We start from the raw sequence: 24,739 nt of genomic DNA, 5'->3' as shown, positions 1-24,739 counted from the left end.
TGGCCACTAAAAGGCTTCCTATAAAATTAGATACACGTTTAAATGGCTCACAACACTGTCTGGCACATAGGAAGTGCGACATGGGTGTTAGGTGGCATTATTGCTATTATTGCTATTTCCCTCTGTGATGCAGACAAATCAGCCCTTTCAGCTCCCCATTTATCAAGTTAAATGTGAATGACGGGAAAGGGACTTGGTTGGTTTGCAGTAGATCAAGCTAGGTACTAAGGGACCTATTACTTTTATTTCAGCCTCAAATCTCATCTCCCGCTAGACCCTGAGTAAATAACAATTCACATCAGACTTAAGCCAGCAGAAAGGCCCAGGAACTTTTTAAAGACGACTATGACTGGAAGGGGGCAGCTTTGTGACTCTCTCCCTGAGGACCTTATTCCAAGGACCTCCAATAAACTGCTCCATTGGGTTTTTGCTTCCCCCCATTACGTTTTTAAGGAAACACTAAAACAGTGGAAAAGGTTAGATTTGAATCCTCAGAAGAAAACCAGGAGAATATTCAGCAATTTAGCACAGTTTTGCTGTGCCAAGTTTTTAAAATGTAGAAAGAAGGCTCGCCTACCTCAGTAGAAGCGCTGCATTTCTGAAAATATAATGCAGCTATTTTCCAGTACAGAAACGATTCTTTCCCAAATATCAGAGCTTTTGATGCTTCAGATGCAATCTGAGTGATTTGATATTTTTTTGCTATCACAGTAAATCATTTATACAGTGCTCGATTCACAAAATCCTGTTTTTTAAAGATGCACAAACTATCCTATAAACATATTGACTCCTGCATCCTGTGTTCCTGTCAGATATCCACCAAAAGGTTTATAGATTTCCCTCATTATAAACTAATTGATATTCTGTAACAGCTTAAATCTTCTTAGCAATTCTCTCCTTTGGAGTCTGACAGAAGAGTTCAGGATGTCATATATTAAAGGAAAAGAGACTCAAGAAGCGTGTGGATTTCCTTAGTGGGGAGACACCCCACAGACTGATCCTTAAGATGTGGGATTCTTAAGATTATGGGACCCTCCTGTCAAATGGGATTACCGACCTAAGGGCAGGGACACAGTGTAGGCCACCTACCACCCATCTCTCTGAGCCTCAGTTTTGTCATCTGTAAGATAGATCTGCTTCCCCTGCCCTCATATTTCCATGGAAAGAACAATATTTCACTTCTGGGTGTTTGGGGAGGGGATGCTGGGCAGGCCAAAATATGAGCTGTCGTTTTCCCTGCACGGCCTGCTTTGTCCTTTCCCTCCGTGGTGCACTCATTGGCACAGGCTCTGCCCTGCCAGGGAGGCCCACAGACCCTCAACTGCTACGCCTGTCCCTGGGTCAGTTAGTTCAGGAGGAAAGTGGTAGGAACAGATTCATGTTGTGTTCTCTGGCTCTGCCTCTCTAACAACACAGCTAATATTCTGGGTCACTCGACTCCTGGCTCAGTCAACTATTTCACAGTTGACTCAGAGGAAGAGAGATCTGATAGTCATTTTACAAGGGGAAATGACTGTAGAAAGTTAAGCGAGAGAAACTAGGGTACGAAGTTAACTATGACTGGATGTCCACTACACAGAGCGCAATGGAAAGGGACTAAATGTAGGTTCACATTATGGAATATTATCTAGCTATTAAAAAACAGATGAGTTAGCTCTATATCTATTGACCTGAGAGAGATCTGTGGCACATCAACAGGAAGAAAAAAAAAAAAGAGTAATGTGTATAGAATGATCCCATTAAAATGGGAAAATACCACATAAAGATTAGGAATTAGGTTCTAGAATCAGAATGCACGGTCTTAAATCAAAGCTCTGCCTCTTTGACCTAAGTACAGGTTAGTCTATCTCAGTTTTCTCACCTGTAAATGGGAATAAAGACATTACTCCTTTTTGTAAGTAGAACAAAGAGGTTTGAGATCATCGAGTCCAGCGGTTTCACACTGAGGGTGACAGAATTCATGACAGTGGTAATGAATGGGGGACTGCATTTAGTGCACAGCAAATGCTCAGCACGCATTAGCTCTTGTTATTCCACGCTGTTCCATGTTAGTATTATCATGCAGATAGTCTAGAATGATACCCACTAGACTGTTAATATTAGTCACCTCACTTGGGGTGAAAGACGAGGGGGATTGGGAAGGTATGAAAAAGGAAAGGAAAATAAAGACACCGGGAATAAAAGAAGGCATACAAATGGCAGAAAAGCATATGAAAAGATGCTCAACAGCAAATGTCATTAGGGAATTGCAAATTAGAACAACAACAAGATACCACTACGGCACCAAACGCTGATGCTGGCCAGGATGGGAAGCAACAAGAACTCTCGCTCAGTGACCATGGGAATGCAAAATGGTACTAGTCACTTTGGAAGACAGTCTGACAGTTTCTTATACAACCAGACATACTGTTACTAGGTTAACCAGCAATTGCCCTCCTTGGTATTTATCTGAGACTGGAAAACTTATGTCCACACAAAAACCTGTACACAGAGGTTTATAGCAGCTTTATTCATAACTGCCCAAACTTGGAAGCAACCAAGATGTCCTACAGTAGATGAATGGAGAAATAAATTGCGGACCATCCAGACAGCGGAATATTATTCAGTGCTAAAAAGAAATGAGCTACAAGCCATGAAAAGACCTGGGGAAACCTTAAATGCATATTCCTAAGTGAAATAAGCCCATCTGAAAAGGCTACATACTGTATGATTCCAATTATACTAGACATTCTTGAAAAGACAAAACTATGGAGACTGTAAAAAAGCGAACGGTTGCCAAGGGTTATGGGGGAGGGAGGGATGAACAAGCAGAACACAGGGTTTTGAGAGCAGTGAAACTGTTTTGTATGATAATGGTGGATGCATGCCATTATACATTTGTCAAAACCCATAGGATGTACACCACCAAGAATAAACCCTAATATACACTATGAATTTTGAGTGATAATGATGGATCAACATACGCTCCCAAGTTATAACAAACACACCGCCCTGGTACAGAATAGGACATTGATGGGGGGAGGGGCAGTGTAGGGGACGCTGTGTGTGTGTGGAGTGTGGAGGGGTACATGGGAACTCTACTTTCAGCTTAATTTTGTTGTGAACCTAAAATTGCTCTGAAAAATAAAGTCTATTAAAAAAAGAAACACTGGCGGGGCCGGGGGAGGAGCCTAAATGTTAACAGTAATTGCCACCAGGTGATGAGATCATGGACGGCTCTTTCTGCATTTCCCATATTTTCTCCTAGCCTGTTCTCATGTTGTTCCCTCTGCCTGGAAAATTCTTCCCCCTCCTCCACCCCAGGGAGAAATATCTACTTATCCCTTGTGATTGAGTTTAGCTGGAATTTTCTCTGGGAGGTCTTCCCTGATTTTCTCCATCCTCCACAGCACCTGACCTCCACCAAGGGGTACATATTCCGTGGTCTGACAATTGCCCCTTATCTTGTCTGTCTGCCCTACTGGATGCGAGCCTCCGAACGGAAGTCTGCTTTATTCCCAGAACCTAGTGCAGCATCTGGCACAGAGTCATTTCATGAATTTTGTTGAAATTCAGTTCATGAATAGGAATTAAATCAGGACAAACGTAGAGAAAAACAAAATAAGCAGCACACAACTTTAGGTGAAAGAACACAAGTAATACAGTGAAAGTGGGGAACAGCTATCCAACAGCTATGGTGCTACTGGATGCAAGCTAAGGCTTAGGAGAGATGACAGGAAACGAGGAGTGGATGCTTATGGGGCAGTGTCAAGAGCTGTATGTTCAAATGCAAATCGGGTCAGAGCAAAGGGATTCCCGTGCTGCTTGCTGTGTCCCATGATTGGCACGGTGTGAGCGGGCAGGTCAGAGTTAATTAGCCCATTAAGGAAAGAGGACCTCTGACCTGGCTCACTAGTGAGGGTCTCTCCCCTGTGACCTACTGGGTCCTGCAAGGTCCACAGGCCTTCCCGCACCACTCACTGCCAACCATCTAGCTGTGCAAATACTTAAGAACTTCCTTTTATGGAGCGCTTCACTGTGTCCATTTTTGTTTGTTTATTTGTTGACAGGGACTTCAGTTGGGGAAAATGCTGTCAGTGAGCTCGTACCATAGCCTTTCATTTCTGTACCTCATCATTCCAGGCAGCTGACAGTTCCTCTAAAGACAATAAAACCCTTTCCGTTACTGCCTGTCTGATTTTTCTACAAAACCAGCACTGTTTGAAAGGGGGGAAGGGAAGAAGGGGACTAGAAAGAAACAAATGAACCAAGGCCCTGCTGGTGCTTCCTACCAAAAATCTCCGATCCAGACAGTGCAATCTGGAGGCAGGTCTGCCGCCCTACACCCTCACCTCTCTCTCCCACTAGAGCAGAAACACCTCCACATCCTCCCAATCCTCAAGCAAAGCTCACACATTTGAAGAGCTTTCGGAGACCCCTAGATTCTGCAGTGCCCTATTTGTAAGCAGGGCCAGGATTAGTCCCGTGTCAGCGTCTGGCTCCACACCAGTCTCTAGTGCTGCCTGCACAAAGCTCGGGATCTTATTTCAAGAATTCATCTGCTCCAATTTTGTCTCCTACTCAAGGTCTCGACCCTCAGCTGAATTACAATTAGTTGCCCTGAGGATCCTGGAGGAGACTCATTTCAGAGGAAAATGCCTTCTGCTAGGCAGCGCCAATCTCGCCTGTAGTTAGTGTCTATGAATTTCAACTCTGAGAACGCCTCTGCTCATGTGTCCCTGAGAAATCTGTCTTTCACGATGGCCCATATTTGCCATACTTGAGACAAGCCTCTCCATAATTCCGAAATTGTTTCTCCCAAATCTCATTTTTAAAACAATCACTGCTGAGTAAGTTTTCTTCCAAAGCTGCCTTAAGAATTGCTTCTTGAAACAAGAATAATGATTGCTTTTCTGAAAAAAAAACATGCAGGTTGCAAAATGTGACAGCTAATGTGCAGGACGGAGGGGCGTGAGGTAAGCGTTTTCCTCTGGGCCCCGATGCCTGATAATCATTGAGAAAAAGGAGCAACAATCAGGGGCCTTGGTTCTCATTCTCATCTATGAAATGGGACAGTATTTGGTCTCTTTTCTACCTTATTGGGGTATGCAGATGGCACCGCATTGGATTAATACTTTTGCTCTCTGGAGAAGTAGATGCACTTAGAGAATGTCCTTCTTATGAAGTTTACCTTTTCTTTTTCAGTTGTTACAATTTTTTATTGTAAACAGTGGAGGGGGGTTGTTATTTTTATCACTGAGTACAACATTAAGGAAATTGGGATATTAGAGGTGTAAACCATTATAGTCCAGGACTGGCTATACTTGATAATGAGCTCTTTTTAGCAGGAAGCTTGCTCTTTAAGACAGTGGGAAAGTAATTTATTGAGACGTGTCCTTGGGGACAGGAAGGAGTAATGCACATCTGCAGATGCTCCTCGCAACCAGCTCAGGCGATGAGGGACGAGCCTGTTCTAGGAGCCCGGACGCGGCATCCTCGTCCCTCCTCGACAACCAGCTGGCTATGTGCTCCCGGTGAAGCCATCCACTGCTCCAGACTTCGGGTTTCCCACTTGTGAAAGGAGCAGGCTGAGTTACATCTCTGATTTTCACACATCTTTAGGCAGTGGAGCTCCCATTAGCGAACAATTTTTTAGAAAGCAAATACAGACCGTGCCAGGAGAAGCATCTGAACCCCACCTGCATCTGTAGGTTTCTCTGTACCCCTTACCGTGCGCCCCAAGGCATTCCTGGGCCCTCAGCTGCTCTGGGGTGCACAGTGACAGCCAGTAGCCTAAATGACCTTGACATTTTTTGTAATTGAACAAGGAGAAATACTTCTTTCTAATCCAGATGATGCTTAGTTTATTCTGCCTCTGGAGAGAACTAATGTCCTGTGACACTCAAAGAGGGTCCGCCCCCCCAGGACAGCTGATTCTCCAGAAAACAGGTGACAGGGACCTGAGCCTGAAACACAAAGATGTGGGCCCGAGCCAGTCACAGGACAAACTGCGGTGTCTTCCACAGCCACATCTGTCTCACTGGCTGGAGATGATCCTGGTCTAGTGACAGTTTGTGTGTGTGGATGTAGCTGCTATATATGATTTCTTCCTCCTTCCTCATTCATTCATTCATGCATTCACTAATTCACAAACATTTACTAACCACCTGCTTCTAGACCACAAATGGTCTAGTAGAGTGAGAGCAAACAGGTGAACAGAGAGCTGTGCAGTCACACATGGAGAGCAGTGATGAGTGCGAGTGACGAGGGACCTAACTGAAGATGGTGTGAGAGGAGCCAGCCGTGGGAAGAGCTGGGAAGAGGCTGTCCAGGTGGAGGAAACAGCATGGGAAGATCAGAGGCAGGATGGCGCCCTGCGGTGGCTGGTGCTCAGAGCGAGACAGTCAGTGAGGGAGTGCCATCGTCACTGCCAGACCGCAGTGGCGAGCCTGCTCTGAGAGGGCGGGCGGTCCATATCTGAGGGGGGGCTCAGGTGTTCACCCCAAGGAACAGAGGCTGTTTGTGCTGCTGCGTAGTACTGGAAATCAAGTCACCATGGAGCAGTGCGTGCATTTATTTTCCTTTTCACTGCCTGGCTGCAAGCCCTTGGCCTGTGGGTGGCAGGCCCAAGCTGGGAGAAGGCAGAGGCTGGGAGAGGAGACCAGGTACAGGAAAGCAGAAGACAGGGAGGAAAAGGCAGTGGGAGAGACCATCCATACCTTTGTATTCTCAATTACCACACACGGATGTTGGACAGTGAAGAGGGAAAATGGGGGAAAAATGGACTCATTTGGAATACGGTGTTGGAGGAATGCTTTACAGATGCCCTGGACTGCCAGGAAGATGAACAAGTAGGTCCCAGAGCAAATTAAGCCTGAAACGTCGCTGGAGGCAAATATAACAAAACTGAAGCTGTCCTACTTTGGGCACATCATGAGAAGGCCGGGTGCTTTGGAAAAGACAATAATGCCGGGAAAAATAGAAGGCAGCTGGGAAAGAGGAAGAGCAAACATGAGGTGGAATGAATGACTCCATGAAGAAGCCATAGGCACCAGTCTGCAGGCGCCGAGCAGGGCTGTGAGCACAGGACACTGCGGACGTCACTCATTCATCAGGTCACCAGGGGTCAGGGATGACTCAACAGCACAAAACACACACAGAGCACGGGCCCGGGGCTGCGGTCCCCAGGCCTGGGTCTTCTACTCACTGCCTATGTGACTCTGGGAAAGTCACTAACCCCAGCTCCTCATGGGAGACTCAGGGATCCGAAGGCCTCACTCAGAGCATGTTCTCAAGAATAAATGAGATACCACACAGGCCTGGTTCATTTATGGCCCCTCAGATGGTGAACGGACAGGAGACGATTTAGGTGGGGGTAAGACAACAGGGCACTTGTTCAGTGTTTCATAATTCACAAAGCCATTTCACCCACAGAAAGGGGAAGACCCTGCCTGCACCTCCACGTCTGACTCCCCCCTATAACGGCCACAGGTACTGTCAATAATAATGACAACAACACCAAGCTTAAATGTTTATTTCTAATGTTCACTGTGCCAAGCGCTGTCCTGAGCACTTTACATGCAGTGACTCATGTAATAGTCACAGCCACCTAAGAGCTACATACGGTCATGGTCCCATTGTACAGATGCGGGAACCGAAGCACAGAGAGGTCAGGGGAGGCGGTCAAGGTCACAGATGTCGTAAAGTGACGGGGCCAGGACCAAAGACGTAACTCCTGCCAGGCTCTCTGCGAAAGAACGAACAGGGCTATGGAGACAAGGGACACACCCTGGGCTTCAGTGGGCTGACAGACCACAGATACATCTCACACATGGCCCTATATGCTCCTGTGACATGGCGAAAGTACCAAGGGAACAGAGGAAGTAGTGCCGATCATTCATTCATCAAACATGTCTTAAGCACCTACTATCTGCCTGAGGAGCTGGGCACGAGCGGTGAGCAGGACGGAGGCGGTGGCCCCTGCTCTCAGACTGGACAGTCTAGTGGGGGAGACCTGCAGCCTCCAATGCTGACGTGTTATATTCATATGTATTTTCATGCTGCCAGTGATAAGAGCTGAGAAGGACAAGGAAAAGGTCCCATGCAAATGAGTGTAGGTGAAGAGTTAGGGAAGACGTTTAGAGGTGGTAGGAACTGAGTTCAAGATGGGTGTGTATGTGCACACGTGCGTGAGCACACACACATACATGGACACCCCACCAAGGAGTCTCTATTAAAGGCTGGTAATGAACTGTGTAGTGCTAAGTATGAGGTGACAGGCAGGTCAACTTTGATTGTTCCGGAGTGTACTCAGATTCCCTCTCTTCACTACCTGTTAGTGCTTCTGCGGGAAGGTGAGCAGAGGAGAGGACTTCTCTGGATTTTGCTGCAACTGGTGAAACTTTGATGCAAAGAACAAACTTGAGACCACTGGCAGGAGGGCAGTGTGGTCCAGTGGTTAAGATCATATTTTGGGGCCAGACAGACATGGTTCAATCACCCCATCACCATGTAAGAGCTATGTGACTGAGCGTAAGTCACTTAACCCCTCCGAGCCTCAGTTTTTACATCTGTTAAATGGTGTGGCAGATACTATAGGGGGTTTCACTCAACACTTGTAATCCACCTCTCCCTTTCCGTTCTCTACTAAAGAGGCCCCAAATCAAAACCCTCACATGTCCAGCCACTCTTGCAGATAGGAGTGCCCAGATGTCAGAGTTGTGGCCAAAAGTCTTTCCTGAATAGGAAGGCAAAGTCTTGCAAGGAAGAGGTTTTGCTCTCTTTGCCCTTCTTCCTTCTTCCTGCCTGGAAGGTAGACTTTCCCGAGGTCCAGCAGCCCTTTTGTGAGCATGAGGATGAGGAAGCAGAGCGAGAGAGAGAGAGAAGCCTGGTTCTCTGATGAGAGCCTTGAGCAGCTGTACCAACCCTCACCCTGATTATGAAATGAATAGAGAAACCCCTTACTTGTCTGAGCTATTGTTGATTAAGTTTTCTGTTATTCGCATTTGAACGCATGTCGATATTGATACAAATGGGATAAAAAACGGAACCTCCTTCATGGGTTGTTGTGAGAACTGGATGAGATAATGTGTGTACAGTGCCAGGTTCATGGCCGGGCACACAGCGAGCGTCAGTAAATGGGGAACCATACGTTGGTGCTGCTGAAGAAGGGAAAACCCGCCACCCCTCTGGTAGTCACAGGACACAGCGTGGAAGGCAGAGGCTGAGTGGGACGGACCCTACCTCGGTCACTGAAGTCATCCACCAGCACGATCTCGGCGATTAGCTCCGGCGGGGAGCGGTTCAGCACGCTGTGGACGGTGCGGAGCAGGGAGGACCAGCCCTCATTGTGGAAGGGGATGATGATGCTGGTGTTGGGCAGTGTCTCCAGGTAGCGCTTGCTGACGCAGCTAGAGGGAGACACAGGACAAGGGGAGGACAGGTTCAGCTCTCCTCTGGCCAAAAGAGAACTCAGTCACGCACATAGTTTGGCTAATGGCAAATCCCACTCCCTCTCCAGCCTGTAGGGACACGTGAAAGTCACTTGAGAACCTTCTTCTACAGGGCATCCTGAAGTCCTGCCTCCAAACTCTGCACCCCCAGTAGACAGGGATACATATACAAGACCCCAAACAACGACTGCCGATGCGGGCGGAGCAGCCCTGGGGCTCGGTGCTCTACATGCACTCACTCGTTGAAGCCTTGATCGTGACAGGAAGACGGTTGCCCATCCTCAGCTCAGGACTCCACGTGGAGGACAGCCCTGCAGTCACACCTCTGTCTGCTTCTCCCCACCCCACCCCACCCCCACCATTCCTCTCCAATGGAGGAGAGACGAAACCATTTATCCACGCCTCTGGAAGAATACACGGGGTTTCATTGGCTCAGCCTCCTCCCCTTCCCCTCCACGGGCTCTACCCGCAGCCAGCACACCTTCTCCTCTGCTCTCCACCAGCCCCGTGGTAAACTTGAGGGTGGAAGGCCCTGCCTCTGGGGGCCTTTAATATCGTAACACCCAAAAGATTTAACATAGTTTCTTAAGAGCATCAGCTATCTAGTTGGTATTCAAATTTCCCTGATTCTTCTGTCTTTTTACAGTTGGGTTGTATAAATCAGGATCAACAAGGTCCATAGACTGCCTTTAGCTGGTGTGTCTCCTAAGTCTCTTTTTTCCCCCCTTACAATTTATTGCAGAAACTGGGTCATTTATCCTATGGGCTTTTCCACAGTCTGCATTTTGCTGCTTGCATTGCTGTGGTGTCTCTGAACAGGTTCCTCTGTCTGCCCTCCTTTGGTTCCTGCAAACTGGTAGTTGGTCAAGAGGCCTGATGTAATTTGACGAGATACGCTGGTAACCTCTTCCTAGATGGCGGTGTGAGCACGCCACGGGAAACACGCAACGTCCCGTTGTCTCTCCTTTTGTGATGCTGGTGAGCCATTGATGGTCAGTGTCAATCCTTTATTTCATCAGGGGTTTGCAAAATGGAGCTATTGTAATTCTACCATTCTTCATACACTAGCTGGAATAGTTCTCTCAAGAAAAACTACCACATCAACTATTTGGATCCCCTGAAATATAGGAAAGACAGGGTAAGTTCTTGACTCTTTACCAGTTTTCAGAAGGACTAGCATCCTCCAAAGATGGCCAATTACTTGTTTTCATTATGAAAACTCATAAATTTTAACATAATTAATACGTTTCAATTCAATGCGAGCATTACTCTTATTGGTTCCCAAATAAGCCCGTCTTTAGCCCAAGGGAGTCTTCTCAAGTTGGCTCCTAATGCTTTGAACAATGCTGCAGAATACTGATGGCTTCCTTGCTTTCTGATAAAAGATGTCAGAAGGCTCTCCAGGCTTAACTTGTATTACTTCCTGCCCTAACCTGGTATCAGCCATTCTGCCAAGGAACCCTGGCTCCTTAATTCATCCCACCATTCACACACTGCAGTGTGGGCACTAAGGGTATTCCTTACTGCTGTGTTGGTTATGGTTTCTATGCCTCTGCAGTGGTCAGAGCTAGAAATATATTTTCATAGATACATCATGTGTTTATGCAGAAATTCTGTATTTAATATATAGGATTACGGAGTTTTACTGAATATTAATTTTATACTACATCGGCTTTTATTGAGGTATCAGTCATATACCATAACATACAACATAAAATTCACCCTCTTACACTGTATAAGTTAGTAGTTTTTCCTATATTCACCAAACGGCACAACTGTCACCACTATCAATTCCAGAAAACATTTTCATCACCACCAAAAGAAACTTCATATACCTCAGCAGTCATCACCCGTTATTCCCTCCCCCCAGTGCTTGGCAACCACTAATTTGTTTTCTGTTTCCATAGATTTTCCTACCGTGAACTTTGTATATAAGTGGAATCATGTAATATGTCATCTTTTGTGTCTGGTTTCTTTCACTCAGCATGTTTTCGAGGCTCATCCACGTTGTAGCATGTGCCAGTAGTTTATTTTTTTTCATGGCTAAATACTGTTCCACTGTCTAGGGATCTACCACATTTTATTTGTTTACCACATTCACCAACTGATGGACATTTGGGTTGCTTCTTTTGGCTACTCTGAATAATCTTGCTAGGAACATTCATATACAAGTTTTTGTGTAGATGTATTGTTTTAATTATCTCGGGTATATAAGAAGGTGTAGAGCTGCTGGGTCATAAAGTACCTTCATGCGTAACTCATAAAGGAACAACCAAACTGCTTTCTAAAGTGGCAGCATCAGTTTACATTCCCATCAGCAATGCGTAAGCGTTCCAATTTCTCACCAACTCTTGCTTTTGTCCATCTTTCTGAGGATAGCCATCCTAGTGGGTGTGAAGTGGTATCTCATTATGGCTTGATTTGCATTGTCCTTATGAGTAATGATGTTGAGTATATTTTCACGTGCTTATTGGCCAACTGTATATCTTCTTTGGAGAAATGTCTAGTAAATATGTTTTTCATTTTTAGATTGCGCCTTGCTAGTGTATAGAAATTCAATTAATTTGTTTATTGAGCTTGTATTCTACAATCTTGTTGAACACATTTATTAGTTCTAACACTTTCTTTTTCTTTTGGTGGTGGATCCCTTAGGATTTTCTATATAGAAGACAATGTCATCTGCAAACAGAGATAGTTCTACTTCTTTCTTTCCAATCTAGATCTCTTTTATTTCTTTTTCTTGTTTAATTGCCTTGGCTAGAAACTCTAGCACAATGCTGAATAGAAGTAGCAAGAACAGACATCTTTATTTTGTTCCTAATTTTAGGAGGAAAAGCTTTCATCAGTCTTTCACCATTAAATATGTTAGTGTGGGTTTTTCACAGATGCTCTTTATTGGGTTGAGGACATTCCTTTCTAGTCCTAATTTTTTGAATGTTTTTATCATGAAAAGTGTTGGACTTTGCCAAATGCTTTTTCTGTGCCCTACTGAGATGTCAGTAGGGTTTTATTCTTTACTCTATTAATATAGTGTATTATAATGATTGATTTTCATATGTTGAACAAACCTTGCATTCCTGGGATGAATCCTGCTTGGTTATGGTGTATAATCCTTCTTACAAGTTGCTGACTTGGTTTGCTAGTATTTTGTTTAGGATTTTTGCACCTATATTTATCAGGGATATTGGTCGATGGTTTTCTTTTCTTGTGATATCTGTATCTGGTTTTATTTTTGCTAAAAATCTAGGTTCTTAAGATTAACATAATTACTTATTTCCTTTTTCCTGTACTATATAATAGTTTCAGAAAAACAATACCAATACTATTGCTAACAATATTATAGAAAATTTAAGATTCCTTTTGTCCTTCATTTCTTCTTATTTGTGGAGTATATTTTTTTTGGTTAAAATTTATTGGGGTAACAAAAATTTATTTTGTTGACAATGGTCAACAAAACTACATAGGTTTCAAGTGTACAATTCTATAAAATATCACCTATACATTGCATTATGTGTTCACTACCCAGAGTCAGTTCTCCTTCCATTACCATATACTTGATGCGGAGTACATTTCATTTGGGATATGAGGAGTTTCCCAGGGTCCAGAAGAGGCAGTGTGAAGACTAGGCAGGCTCAGAGGGAATGGCAACACTGTATTCCTTGTGTCTCTGGCTTCTGGCAGAGTAGCAGCCCCTGAATACATCCAAGCCTTAATCCCCAGAAGCTGTGAACATGTTACCTTACATGGCAAAGGGGGCTTTGCAGATGGAATTAAGGTTAAGAACGAGTTTGGGAAGCCTGGATTACCCAGGTGGGTCCAATGCAATCACAGGAGTCCTTAAGAGCAGAGAATTTTTCCGGCTCGGTTAGAAAGATGAGAAGGAATGAATAAAGATTTGAAGTATGGGGGGGACTCGACCCACCACTGCTGGCTTTGAAGATGGAGGAAAGGGGTCATGAACCAAGGAAGGCGGGTGGCTTTTAGAAGCTGGGAATCGTCCTCAGCTGATGGCCAGGAAGGACATGGGACTTTCACTCCTTATAACAAAATTCTGCCAACAATGCAGATAAGCAAGATTTCCCTAGCGCCCCTAGAAAGGAATGCCCAGCCAACACCTTGATTTTAGCCCTATAAGACCCATGTTGGACTTCTGACTTACAGAACTGTAAGAATAAATTTGTGTTGAGTAAGCTGCTAAGTAATTTGTTACGGCAGTTACAGAAGACTCACACACAAGGAGTCATCCTTGATAACCTTTGCCCAGTATGTAAACATTATTTACAAACATTTAAAAAGTGAAAAGATTTTACATAAAAACCCTCACGAGTCTCAGGTGGCAGCATGGGCTGCAGTTGACAGTGGACGCATCTCTATGAGGCAGGTACTCTCCGGGTCCTCAGGTCTCACACTCCCCACAGTGCTATACCAGGGCTGCTTCACTCCCTCACAGTACCTCCCAGGCCCCTGGAGACATCTGAGTTGAGAGCCCAGAAGTAAAAGGCACCATGGGAGGGAGCTACACAAGACTGGTAAGAAGTTTTTTGGGAAAATTTGTAACATCTAGAGCAATGAACATAACCAAAAAAAAAAGAAATCTCTCCTTTTGTATGCCACTGCAACTGTTCAACTCTCAGAATGTGCCAGGATCTCTTGGTAACTTACTTTGAAATGTATTAAAGAGTAAAGTGGATTGATGGAGGGAGAAAGAAATGGATGGATACGTGACCAAGTCAGTAGAGGAGTGTTAACTGCAGAATCCAGATAGTGGGAACATGAGCATTGAGCGTATAATTCTTTAAACTTTTATGTTTGATAATTTTCAAAAAGAAATTTTGGAAAAATTGGGTCAGGGTCCACGGTCTCCTTAGTTTCGAATTCCCTCTCTATAGGCACCAAGGGAAGCTGGGGTAGGGGCGTAGGAGTGAACCCTTGGCATCTGGCAGTGAGCTCGGTTCCAGCTGTGCAAACTGCTTCCCTGATGCTGGCAGTCCAGTCCTGATGGACAAGTCAGCCTCTCTCTTTCCTCTTGGGACCGCTGCACTTCTTGCACGTCCCCTCTTGCTCTTCATCTGGCTGGAACTGTTTTTATCCAGGCCGCATGCAGCCCTCCTCTGCCCCTTTCCCCACCTCTTCTAATCCCTTTGATCATTCCAGCCTTCTCTGGGAGCCTTCGCCAACTTCATTATGTCAGCCTTCACAAATAAACGAAAGCACCTCTTTTTAAAAATCCCTTTCCCCTAACTCAGCTGAGTCCTCTGTGACCAAGAAAGAGACAGGCGACATCTAGTTTTCTACAAAAGGTCTTGCCTTCCATCCAATTTCACAGGAGGCTTGCTCAGTGGAAGCAGGGTAGGGGGTAGCTGTAATAAATTGCCAGTAGTCCAAAGGGTGAAATACAATAGAGCTATTACCCAGCAGAGAGCTCTCGCTCTCTCAAACCCCACAACCTGCCAGCAGACACACAAACACCATCGTATAGCAAGGGAAGTAGACAATGCCACAATAGACTAAATTCACTTCTAATTTAATTCAATCATGGAATTAAAGATTATTCAGAACTCAAATAAAAGGCTCAGCTGGAATCATAGCCCTGAATGTATGCCTTTTTTTTGCTTCTTTTGGTCTCCTTTCTTTTTCTCCCTCATCCATCCACTAAATAAGTACAAAATAGCATTTCGACTTTTGCCATGGGCACTCACTAGTCATTAGTTTGGTCCCAGCTTAGTAGAGGCTCTTTGTTTAAATAAAATGTTGTGTGACATGCTGAAACGAAGCTCTCCAGTATGAAGCAGGAAACTTGGTTCCACAGACCTACCCACAGGCCACCTTCCTATTGGGAGCTTATGCAAAATGGCCTCAGGCCACCGTAGAGAGAGGTGGCCTGGCGATGGCAGGGATGAAGACAGAAGGCCGCCACTCACCCCAGGGCCACCCCCATCTTAGCAGTCTCCTTTAAGACCTGTCTTCATGTATTGTTTTGAGATGTCAACACGGATGGTGGCGTTTCCCCAGGTCTTTTGTGAATGGTGAACACAAAGCGCCTCCTTGCTGCTGCCTCCAGGAAGCAGCGCAGAGCATGGTCTCCAGGAAGGAGAAACTAGGGCACTGCTCCCGATGAAAGAGGCTGGGTTTGGCTGTGACCAGACAATAAGTAACCTTGCCTCCCCACAGTTTATCGTGCCCGATGGCTTACAAAGCTCGTCCTTCTCTCTCCTCTCATCTGTACCAACCCCTGGCAGGGAGATGAACCAGGGACGGCTCACCTGTTAACCACATCAGGAAAACAGCCCAGAAGGACAAGGACATGGATTCAGGACTCAAACCTAGCTAGTATCTATTCAAAATAACAATTATATGTGTGTGTTTCTTGATGATAAAGTGATAACTGCTCTGTGTAAAAGTCTGGAAAACACAGAGGCGAAAGAACAACTGAGAACGACAGCAGCAGCCTATCCTTCCCAGTGCTCAGGGGGCTGAGCTCCGTTCAACACTTGGGTATGTTTTCCTCTGCTCTCTTCTCTGAACACATACAGTGGTACGTCGGTTTTCAAACATAATCCATTCCAGAAGACCGTTCGAGTTCTGAAACGTTCGAAAACCGAGGCATGGTTTCCCCATAGAAAGTAATGCGAAATGGATTAATCCATTCCAGAGCTTTAAAATCAACCCCTAAAACTGCAAATTTAGCACGAATTTTACTATCTAATGATACCAGAGAGTCATAAAATTTACGGCATTCGTAAACTGAAATGTTCGTCAATGGAAAGGTTTGAAAACCGAGGTACCACTGTATCCGTTTCTACTCCATGGCATACAGCACCCTGACGTGACAGCATCCTAATCTTTGTGGGCTCCCAGCGGCAGCACGGCCTCCTGAGATGCTTGCAAGAGCCCCTCTGTGGGCAGGATCAGGTAGAGCGATGCCCTTGCAGAGGGTCTAAGCAGTGATACCATGAAACTTCCAGCACACAGCTTCAATCCCGATGCCCTCTTGGCTCGCTATTTCTGGCCCCAGATGGCACCATAAAAGAAGAGGCACCCATGGAATTTCAAAACATCCAACTAAGACCCAAGTGAAAAGCTTTCTATCCCTGCACAAGGCTTTCTATCCCTGGTTCACAGGCTGGTGAGGACCCTACCCAGACAGCGGGAAGGTTAGTTAGAGGCGCACAGCGTGAGAACTAAGAGGCATGGTCGGTGGTGTTCCTTGAAACACTGTGAACTGGTGAGGAGGAGAAACAAGGTGTCTGTCAATAGGAAAGGATTAAACAAATGGGAAAAATTCCAACTATGTAATACTGATAAGCAGTTAAAAAAATACAGTGGACAATGACGATGATAACGACAGAAAATATATGTTAAGGATTCCATTATGCCAGGCGATGTTCTACGTACTTTATACGCATCACGTCATTTCATGGTCACAGTGCTCTTAGGAGGTAGGGGCGATCATTGCTCTCATTACAAAGAGGAAGGAAACAAGGCAGAGAGAAGTTCAATAAACTGCCTAAAGTCAAACAGCTGGTAAGGGCTGGAGCCGAATTTAAACCCATCTGCCCTTTATGCGTATTTAACATTTTCGTAGAGACAATGTAGCAATGCTATTAACTGTACAAACAAAAAGAAGAATGAATAGATCAAAAACAAAAATTGAAGGAACTATAGTAAGTAGGAGTCTGGAATCCTGGCTTCTAGTTTCCTCTCTGCTATGCACTCATCCAAGTCCTCTCTTCCCGCCGGACCTCAGGTTCCCTTATGTCATTAAGGGAGCCAGACTGAGGCAATAGGCAGGTGTTGTGTGCTGCTCTGTGTGCCTTCTCCTTCTTTTGGTAATAGCATCCCGATTTTTCTGGGGGAATCTCCCACCCCTCATTTCTATAGCGTTGGGCCGGGAGGTCCTTGCCTTGCTTCAACGGTGGGCAAGGGAGCCTGGCTCAGCCAATCAGAGCATCGCATCTCCCCAGTCACAGCGTTTGGTTCAGGGATGGGAACCTGTGAATCAAAGTTAATTATTTGCTGAGACAACTGGGAGAGAGGCAAGCTCTTAGCTGCTGAAATTGAACACGGGAGGCTGTAAGTCTGGTCTGCCTGGGGCCACCATGTAGACTGTTCCCAGTCTTAAAAAGAAGTTAACAGAATAGAAAACAGAGCCAAGAGTTGGAGAGAGAGGCACCTGCTGGCATTTTTTAGGGACCTGGATCCAGCTATGGCTGAAGCCACGGTCTGCTCCTGGCCTTTTCAGTACATGAGCCAATACATTTTCTTCTCTTAGGTCAGTTTCACTTAGGTTTCTACCACTTGTAACTAAAATAACCCTTGCTGATGTAACTGGATAACCTCTAAGCCGTTTCAGTCAAATGATTCTGTTTTAGACCTAATGCTGGCTTCGGAAAGACAGGGGCAGCAACTACTGTTTTCCAGGAGTTATCTCTGATCTGAAGGGGCACAACTTCTCTTTCCTGCTGCAGGAAGAGAACTTTGTTCATTCACTGACCAGGAGAACGTGGCCTACGGCGGCGGTGGATTTGGGAAGGCAGTGGGCGAACTGGGAAACAACTGAGCTCATTTGTCACTGAGCAACCCCAATTTAATATTCCCTAAAGGATTCTGAGCTCTTGTGACACAAAGATAAATGTAATATACTGGCCCTTAAGATGTGCCCTCTGGGCTTAATGCTGGAGCACCAGAATATAAAAGAAAAGAAGTAAAAACAGAGGAAAGTGTTGCAAAAATCTTCTCTCTGTGTCCACTTTGAAACAGAACAACCCAATCATTTTGAAGGGAACTATAAAACACATTTAATTCCCTAGCATGGGACACCACCCACAGACCAAAGTGAAATGCAAGTCAACTGAACAAACCCGACATTGTATGGACTAAGGGAGTAAGAGTGCTTTGGACCTGGGTTCAAATCCTGACTGCTACTCTGCAGCTGTGAGACCCGGAGCAGGGTTCCAGCCCTTGCTGAGCCTCAGTTTACTTATCTGTGACATGGGCATGGCAACACCATGAGAATGGCATGAGAACTAGGTGAGACTGTACATTTAAAACAGCCATGTGGAGGGAAAAGTAGTTAGCTCTATCCTTGGAGATGGGTCAATATGGAGGACCCACAGCACAGACGGTCCTGACTTCAATTCTCTTATAGTCAGGGATGGCCATCCCAGGAAACGGCGTGAGGTTTCCAACAGGCTTAACCTAAGTAAGAGTTTTGCTCTTGTAGACATGTATCCCCCTCTTGGTACTCCAGGCTTCAGCCAGCTCTGGGCTCAAAACCTTCTCATTTGCTCACTCCTTCAGTCATGCATCCATTCAAGAAATGTTTATGGAGCACCTGCTATACGACAAATACCATGCTGAGCCCTGGGACTACAACGGTGAAAAGCAAGCCCTTGTCCTTGTCACACAGGACGGAGAGTCGAACGGGGGGCGGGGCAGACAAATAATATAAGCAGTAATAAATTATAATTCTTCCAATGGGCTCTGGAGCCACCCAGAAGCCGAGTGGCAGTTATAAATAGCTCCAGGCTTTGGAACAAGAAGAAGAAACTGGGTCTCAGCGGGTACACTGGGAAAGACTCCTGCTGCGCCGGCCCCTGCCCCCGCCCCCAGACACAGATTGGGGCCCTCTCTGACACACCCTCACAACAAGCCTTCCATCCTCCGCTGGGGATCGGCTCCCCAGCCCTTCGCTACCCCACTCTGGGGGCTAAGACAGGGGTGGGCTTTCTCTTTAACACAGTCCGGCTGGAATCAGAGGAGCCGGAAGACGAATGTGACACAACGTGCCAAGGCTGACAGCTTTCTGAAGGTCCTTTTCCATTCAGGAGAGGTTTTGCTGAGAGCCAGCCGCACCCCCCTGCTCTTCCCTCTTCTCAATAGACAGGTAAGAGAACCACAAGGGTCCAGCAGTGTCAGTCACGCACCTCTGCACTGCCCTTTCATCACCCTTTGCGCACCCTCTAACCTGCCCCAGGGACGTCAGACACAAGCAGTAGTTACAGTATCTTGCTGGTGTTGTCTTTCATCCCCTTTGAACTCACATTTTGGAAACGCCTTTGTTCAGATATTTAGTTTTAAAACAGTTATAAAAACAACAACAACAACAAAACATTTTAAAGAACACAGCAAAATCCAACAGTTTCTTCACGCAGCTGTCCCACACAATAAAACTGGTCTTCCTACAGATATAACAGGCAATGTACTCCACTGGCTCCAACTTGAAACACAGGAAGGAAGCGGCAAGCAGGAGGAACTGTTAATGAATATGATGTGTAAGGTCAAGGTGCCCGGAGTTACCAGCATGAAACAACCATGAGGACCACACCTCAGATCCCAGTTAGATGCCAGCTGCCAGGCAAATGTCGTTAGGAAGAAATGGGCTTTAATATCAATATTCTTGCTGATTCATGCAAGTGGAGAAAGGAAGAAACAAAAATGTAAAGATACATGTTCAAGGATGTTTTCGCCACTGTTTCCAGAAGCAAAGTCCTGGAAACAACCTGTCTGCCTATCAATGAAAGGCTGGTTGAGTAGATTATATTCCGGTGGAATATTACACAGCTATTAGAAATGTGACCACAACCTAGTAAATGAACAAAGCCACTTGTAGAATCAAATGCATATAGTACAATCACATTTTTGTAAAGCAAAACCAAACCCCAAACCCCTTTATATGTCTATGTAAGATGCATAAACAAAGGAAAAACTATAGAAAGCTAAACTGTTACCATTCATATCATTCACTACCTGGGCAGATTTAGGAATAGATGTAGAGAAAGAGCGAGAGCAAAAGCGAGAGCAAGAGAGTGAGAGAGCGAGAGAGAGAGGTGTGTGTCTCAAGAGAACCATTGATTTCTCCCCTCAAAAAAAGCGTGAGGGAGGCTTACAATTGAGGGGAATTATGTTCTATTCTACGTAAAAGTGCTCCTAAACTAAGCTGCTCTTGCTTGTCTCATCATCCTGCTGTCCTTGATACCATCTTAATGAAGGGAGAGAATTGATAATCGCCTTTATCTTCCAGTCATTTTTCTCTTTTTCCTTAAAACCCTTTCAAGGCCAATACCACTTAGCAATCAAACTCAGCTCTGTAACCAATTTTACTGAGTGCTATTTATCTGCTCCTGGACAGGCATATATTACCTTCAGCATGGTGAAGGAAATGCAACCTGAGTAGTCTGTTGGGTGTATCCATTTATCTAGCTAATACTGCTCGCATGCCTGGTCCAAGAACCTTCACACACAAATGATGAGAATTTAAAAATGTCTCCCTCCTTTTCTGTGAAGAATGGGTCTCAGTCTGTGCAGGATGCAGTACAAACCTTTGGACCAGATGTGGAGTCTTCTTTGCCTGACACCAGCTGTGTGAACCAGAACAAAGAGCTGAGCTTCTCCCAGGCTCAGTTTGTGCATCTGTAAAATGGACCTAGTGATCCCCATTAGATACAATTTCAGAGAGGCTGGGATCACTAGAGCTGTGATACTGTTTTTGTAAAAGAGAAGATACTGTCAAAACATAAAGGGTAAAAAGTATCATTACACAAAACCTCAAAGTGAGACCAGGCTGGTAAAATACTCAGCACAATCCCTGTAAGTACTTGATGAATGAGAAACGTTATTATAATAGCACACCATCCATTTCTATAAGACTTAGAAAAAGCATCTGTTTGCAGAAATGATTAAAGAACCACAAACCACACATGAGTTCACGTGCATGTTAGTTGGTTCTTACCTAGCATAAATTGTAGGGACACATGCCCATTTGATTTTCTTTTCCTGGCTCACAAATCATTCAGGCTCCAGCCCCTCTTTCTACCCCTCTGCTGCTCCCCCAAACAACTGCCTGGCTAACAACCTGTCAAACCAGGGAGTCTGCAACACTCACATCTGGGCATCTCTGGGGTGCTAATCTTATACCAAAGGACTCCATTATAAATGAGTCAAGCGCGCTTACTCTACGCCACCACACCAATTATGATAAAAGGGTATAAACTGCTAATACGTATACAATAAGAGGTCGAACTCATCCTACATACCTCATTGCTGAATATCACTATGGTCACCTTCAAAGTACTCCCCTTGGGAAGCTATGCACCAACGCCAGCACCTAGTCCACCCTTCAAAGCAATTTTGGAACTCATTTTGGAATGGCCATCAGAGCTGTTGTCGTATTACCCTTGATGTCCAAATGTCATCAAAATGTCTTCCTTTCAGTATTTCCTTTCTCTTCGTGCAAAGAAAGAAGTCATTGGGGGCCAGGGCAGGTGAGTAGGGAGGGTGTTCCAACACAGTTATTTGTTCCCTGGCTAAAAACTCCCTCACAGACAGTGCCGTGTGAGCTGGTGCATTGTCGTGACGCAAGAGCCATGAATTGTTGGCGAAAAGTTCAGATCGACTAACTTTTTCACGCAGGCTTTTCAGCACTTCCAAATAGTAAACTAGGTTAACTGTTTGTCCAGTGGGTACAATTCATAATGAATAATCCCTCTGATATCAAAAAAAGGTAGCAACGTTGTTGCAACAAAGTTCGCAAACTTAATTGTCAGACCTCGCTGGTATGTCTTCGGAGCCTATCACTGTTCTGTGGATGGTGTGACAAACCTCTCAGCACTGTGGGGATGGGGTGGGAGAATGAAACCCATCTGGGACAGGAGTTTTCTTTGTGGGAAGGTTCTTAACTACAATATCAATTTCTTTAGTATTAATAGATATATGGCTATTCAAATCAATCATTTCTTCTTGAGTGATCTTTGGTACTTTGTGTTTTTCAAGGAATTTGTCATTTCATCTAAGTTATTGAATTTATAGGCATAAAATTATTCAGATTATTCCTTTATTATTCTGTTAATAGTTACAGCATCTGTAGTTATGTCACCTCTCTTGTTCTTGACATTGGTAATTTGCGTCTTATCTCTTTCTCATCAGTCTGGTTAGAAGTTAATCAATTTAATTGACCATCTCAAATAAACCAACTTGGTGTCATTGATTTTTCTCTCTTGGTTTTCTAATACCCATTTCACTAACCCCTGCTTTGATCATTCTTATTTCTTCTTTCAGTCTTCTTTATTTCTTTTAAAAAAATCTTTATTTATTAATTTACTCTTCTTTTTCTAGTTTCTTAAAGTAGAAGCTGATGTCATTAATTTGAGATCATTCTTTTCTAATGTAGGCCTTTAATGCTACAAATTTCCCCATAAGTACTGCTCTAGTGACATCCCACAAATTCTGATATTAATCTGTTTTCATTATCATTCAGTTCAAAATACTCTTTAATTTTCCTTTTGATTTCTTCTTTGACCCATCTGTTATTCATAAGTGAGTTACACAGCTTCCAAACAGTTAGAAATTTTAAGAGACTGCTTTGTTACTGGTTTCTGAATTTCATTCCACTGTGGTCAGAGAATATATTTTGTATCATTTGAAACCTTTTACATTTATGGACACTTGTTTTCTGGCCCAGAATATGGCCTATCTTGGTAAATGTTCCCTGAGTAGTTTAAAAGAATGTATGTATGCTGGTATTCTGCCATTGATGGGTGCTCTGTAATTGTCAATTGAGTCACATTGCTATTCAAGTCTACCATTATCCTTGCTGATTTTCTGTCCACTTGTTCTATGAATTACTGAGAGGGAAATGTTGAAATTTTGTAATTGTGGCTATGTCTATTTCTCCTTGCAGTTCTGTGAGGTTTTGCTTCGTGTATTTTGAAGCTCTCTTATTAGGTACATAAACATTTAGGGTTGTTATATCTTCTTGATGAACAGTCCCTTTATTATTATGTAATGACCTTTATCCCTGGTAATAGTTTTTGTTCTGAAATCTTTTATCTATACACTCGTATAGCCATTCAAGCTTTCTTTTGACCAGTGTTAGCATGGTAGATCTTTTCTATCCTTTTAATTTATCTGTATTTTTATATTTAAAGTGTGTTTCTTACAGGCAGCATGTAGTTGGATCTTGCTTTCTTATCTAATCTGATGATCTCTGCCTTTTAACTGAAATGATTGTAGCATTTACATTTAACACGATTATTGATGTGGTTAGGTTAAATTCCATCATTTTGGTACTTGCTTTCAATTTCTCCTTTTTGCTCTTTATTCCCTCTTCCAGCTTTTTTTGTATGTGTCGGAAAAGTATTTCCCAATGTTTGAAAGATATTTTCATTGGGTACAGAGTTCTAGGTTGAGTGGGTTTTTACTTTCAGTACTTTAAAGACGATGCTACACTGTTCTTCCCCACATTGTTTCCAGTGAAACAATTTACCGTTGGTTCTCTGTCTACAACATATTTTATTTCTCTAGCTGCTTTAAAATGTTTTCTCTTCATCACTGGATTTTAGTAATTTGATTATGACGTGCCTTGGTGTTTGTTATTTTATTCATGTTTCTTGAGACTGGGTTTCACTGAGCTTCTTGGATCTGTGGTTTTAAAGTTGTCATTCAATTTGGAAAACTTTTGGCCATTATTTTCCTCCTCTCTTTCATGGACTCTGGTTACATGAATATTCGAGGACTTAAAGTCACACAGTTTAATACTCTTTATTTTTTGAAATTCTTTTTTCTCTGTGTATTTTATTTTGAATAGTTTCTCTTCTTATATCTTCAGGTTCACTAATCTTTCTTCCCCTTGCAATATCTAATCTGCCATCAATCCCACATACTGTATTTTTCATCTTAGACGTTATTGGTTTCACTTCTAGAAGTTCAGCTGGGTCTTTGCATATCTTTCATGTCTCTAACTTTTTTTTTTTAATTTGTTGGGGTGACAATCATTAGTAAAATTACATAGATATCAGGTGTACAATTCTGTATTACATCATCTATAAATCCCATTTCTCTAACTTTTTAAACACAAACAATAATACAGTTACAGTAACTACTTTAGTGTCCTCTGCTAATTCTTACATCTGTGTCAAGTCTAGGTTGGTTTTAAGTATTTTTCTCATCATAAGCCACGTTTCTCTACTTCTTTACATGCCTGACAATCATTGGTTGGATTTTATCTTGGTTAGGGCTGAATATTTTTGTATTTCTTTAAGTATTTTTGACGTTTGTCCTGGGATGCAGTTAAGTTACTTAGAAACAGTTTCATTGATCCTTTTGTGTCATAACTTATGCTTTTTTAGACTGGTCCAGAGCACTGTTCAGTCTAGAGCTAATTAGTCCCCACTGAGGCAAAACTCTTCAAGTCCTCTACCCAATTTTCCATGAGCTACAAATCACAAGGTTTTCCAGTCTGAGTTGTGGGAAGAGGCACTGTTCGTGGCACTGTGTGAGAGCGTGGCACTGTTCCCTCTAATCCTTTTGGA

At 43.9% G+C, this 24,739-nt stretch overlaps 1 protein-coding gene across 1 annotated transcript in view; it reads right to left on the bottom strand.

Moving 5' to 3' along the window:
- GALNT10 (polypeptide N-acetylgalactosaminyltransferase 10) overlaps positions 1-24,739 on the bottom strand; it is a 177,469-nt gene that overhangs the window by 64,766 nt on the left and 87,964 nt on the right. Inside the window, exon 4 of the mRNA XM_019750401.2 lies at positions 9,223-9,389. Coding sequence (XP_019605960.2) covers positions 9,223-9,389 — 167 coding nt within the window. The remainder of the gene's footprint in view (positions 1-9,222; positions 9,390-24,739) is intronic.

This window comes from Rhinolophus sinicus, linkage group LG10, assembly GCF_036562045.2.
Source record: "Rhinolophus sinicus isolate RSC01 linkage group LG10, ASM3656204v1, whole genome shotgun sequence".
Lineage (NCBI taxonomy): Eukaryota > Metazoa > Chordata > Mammalia > Chiroptera > Rhinolophidae > Rhinolophus > Rhinolophus sinicus.
This window is presented reverse-complemented; position numbering and strand designations above follow the sequence as displayed.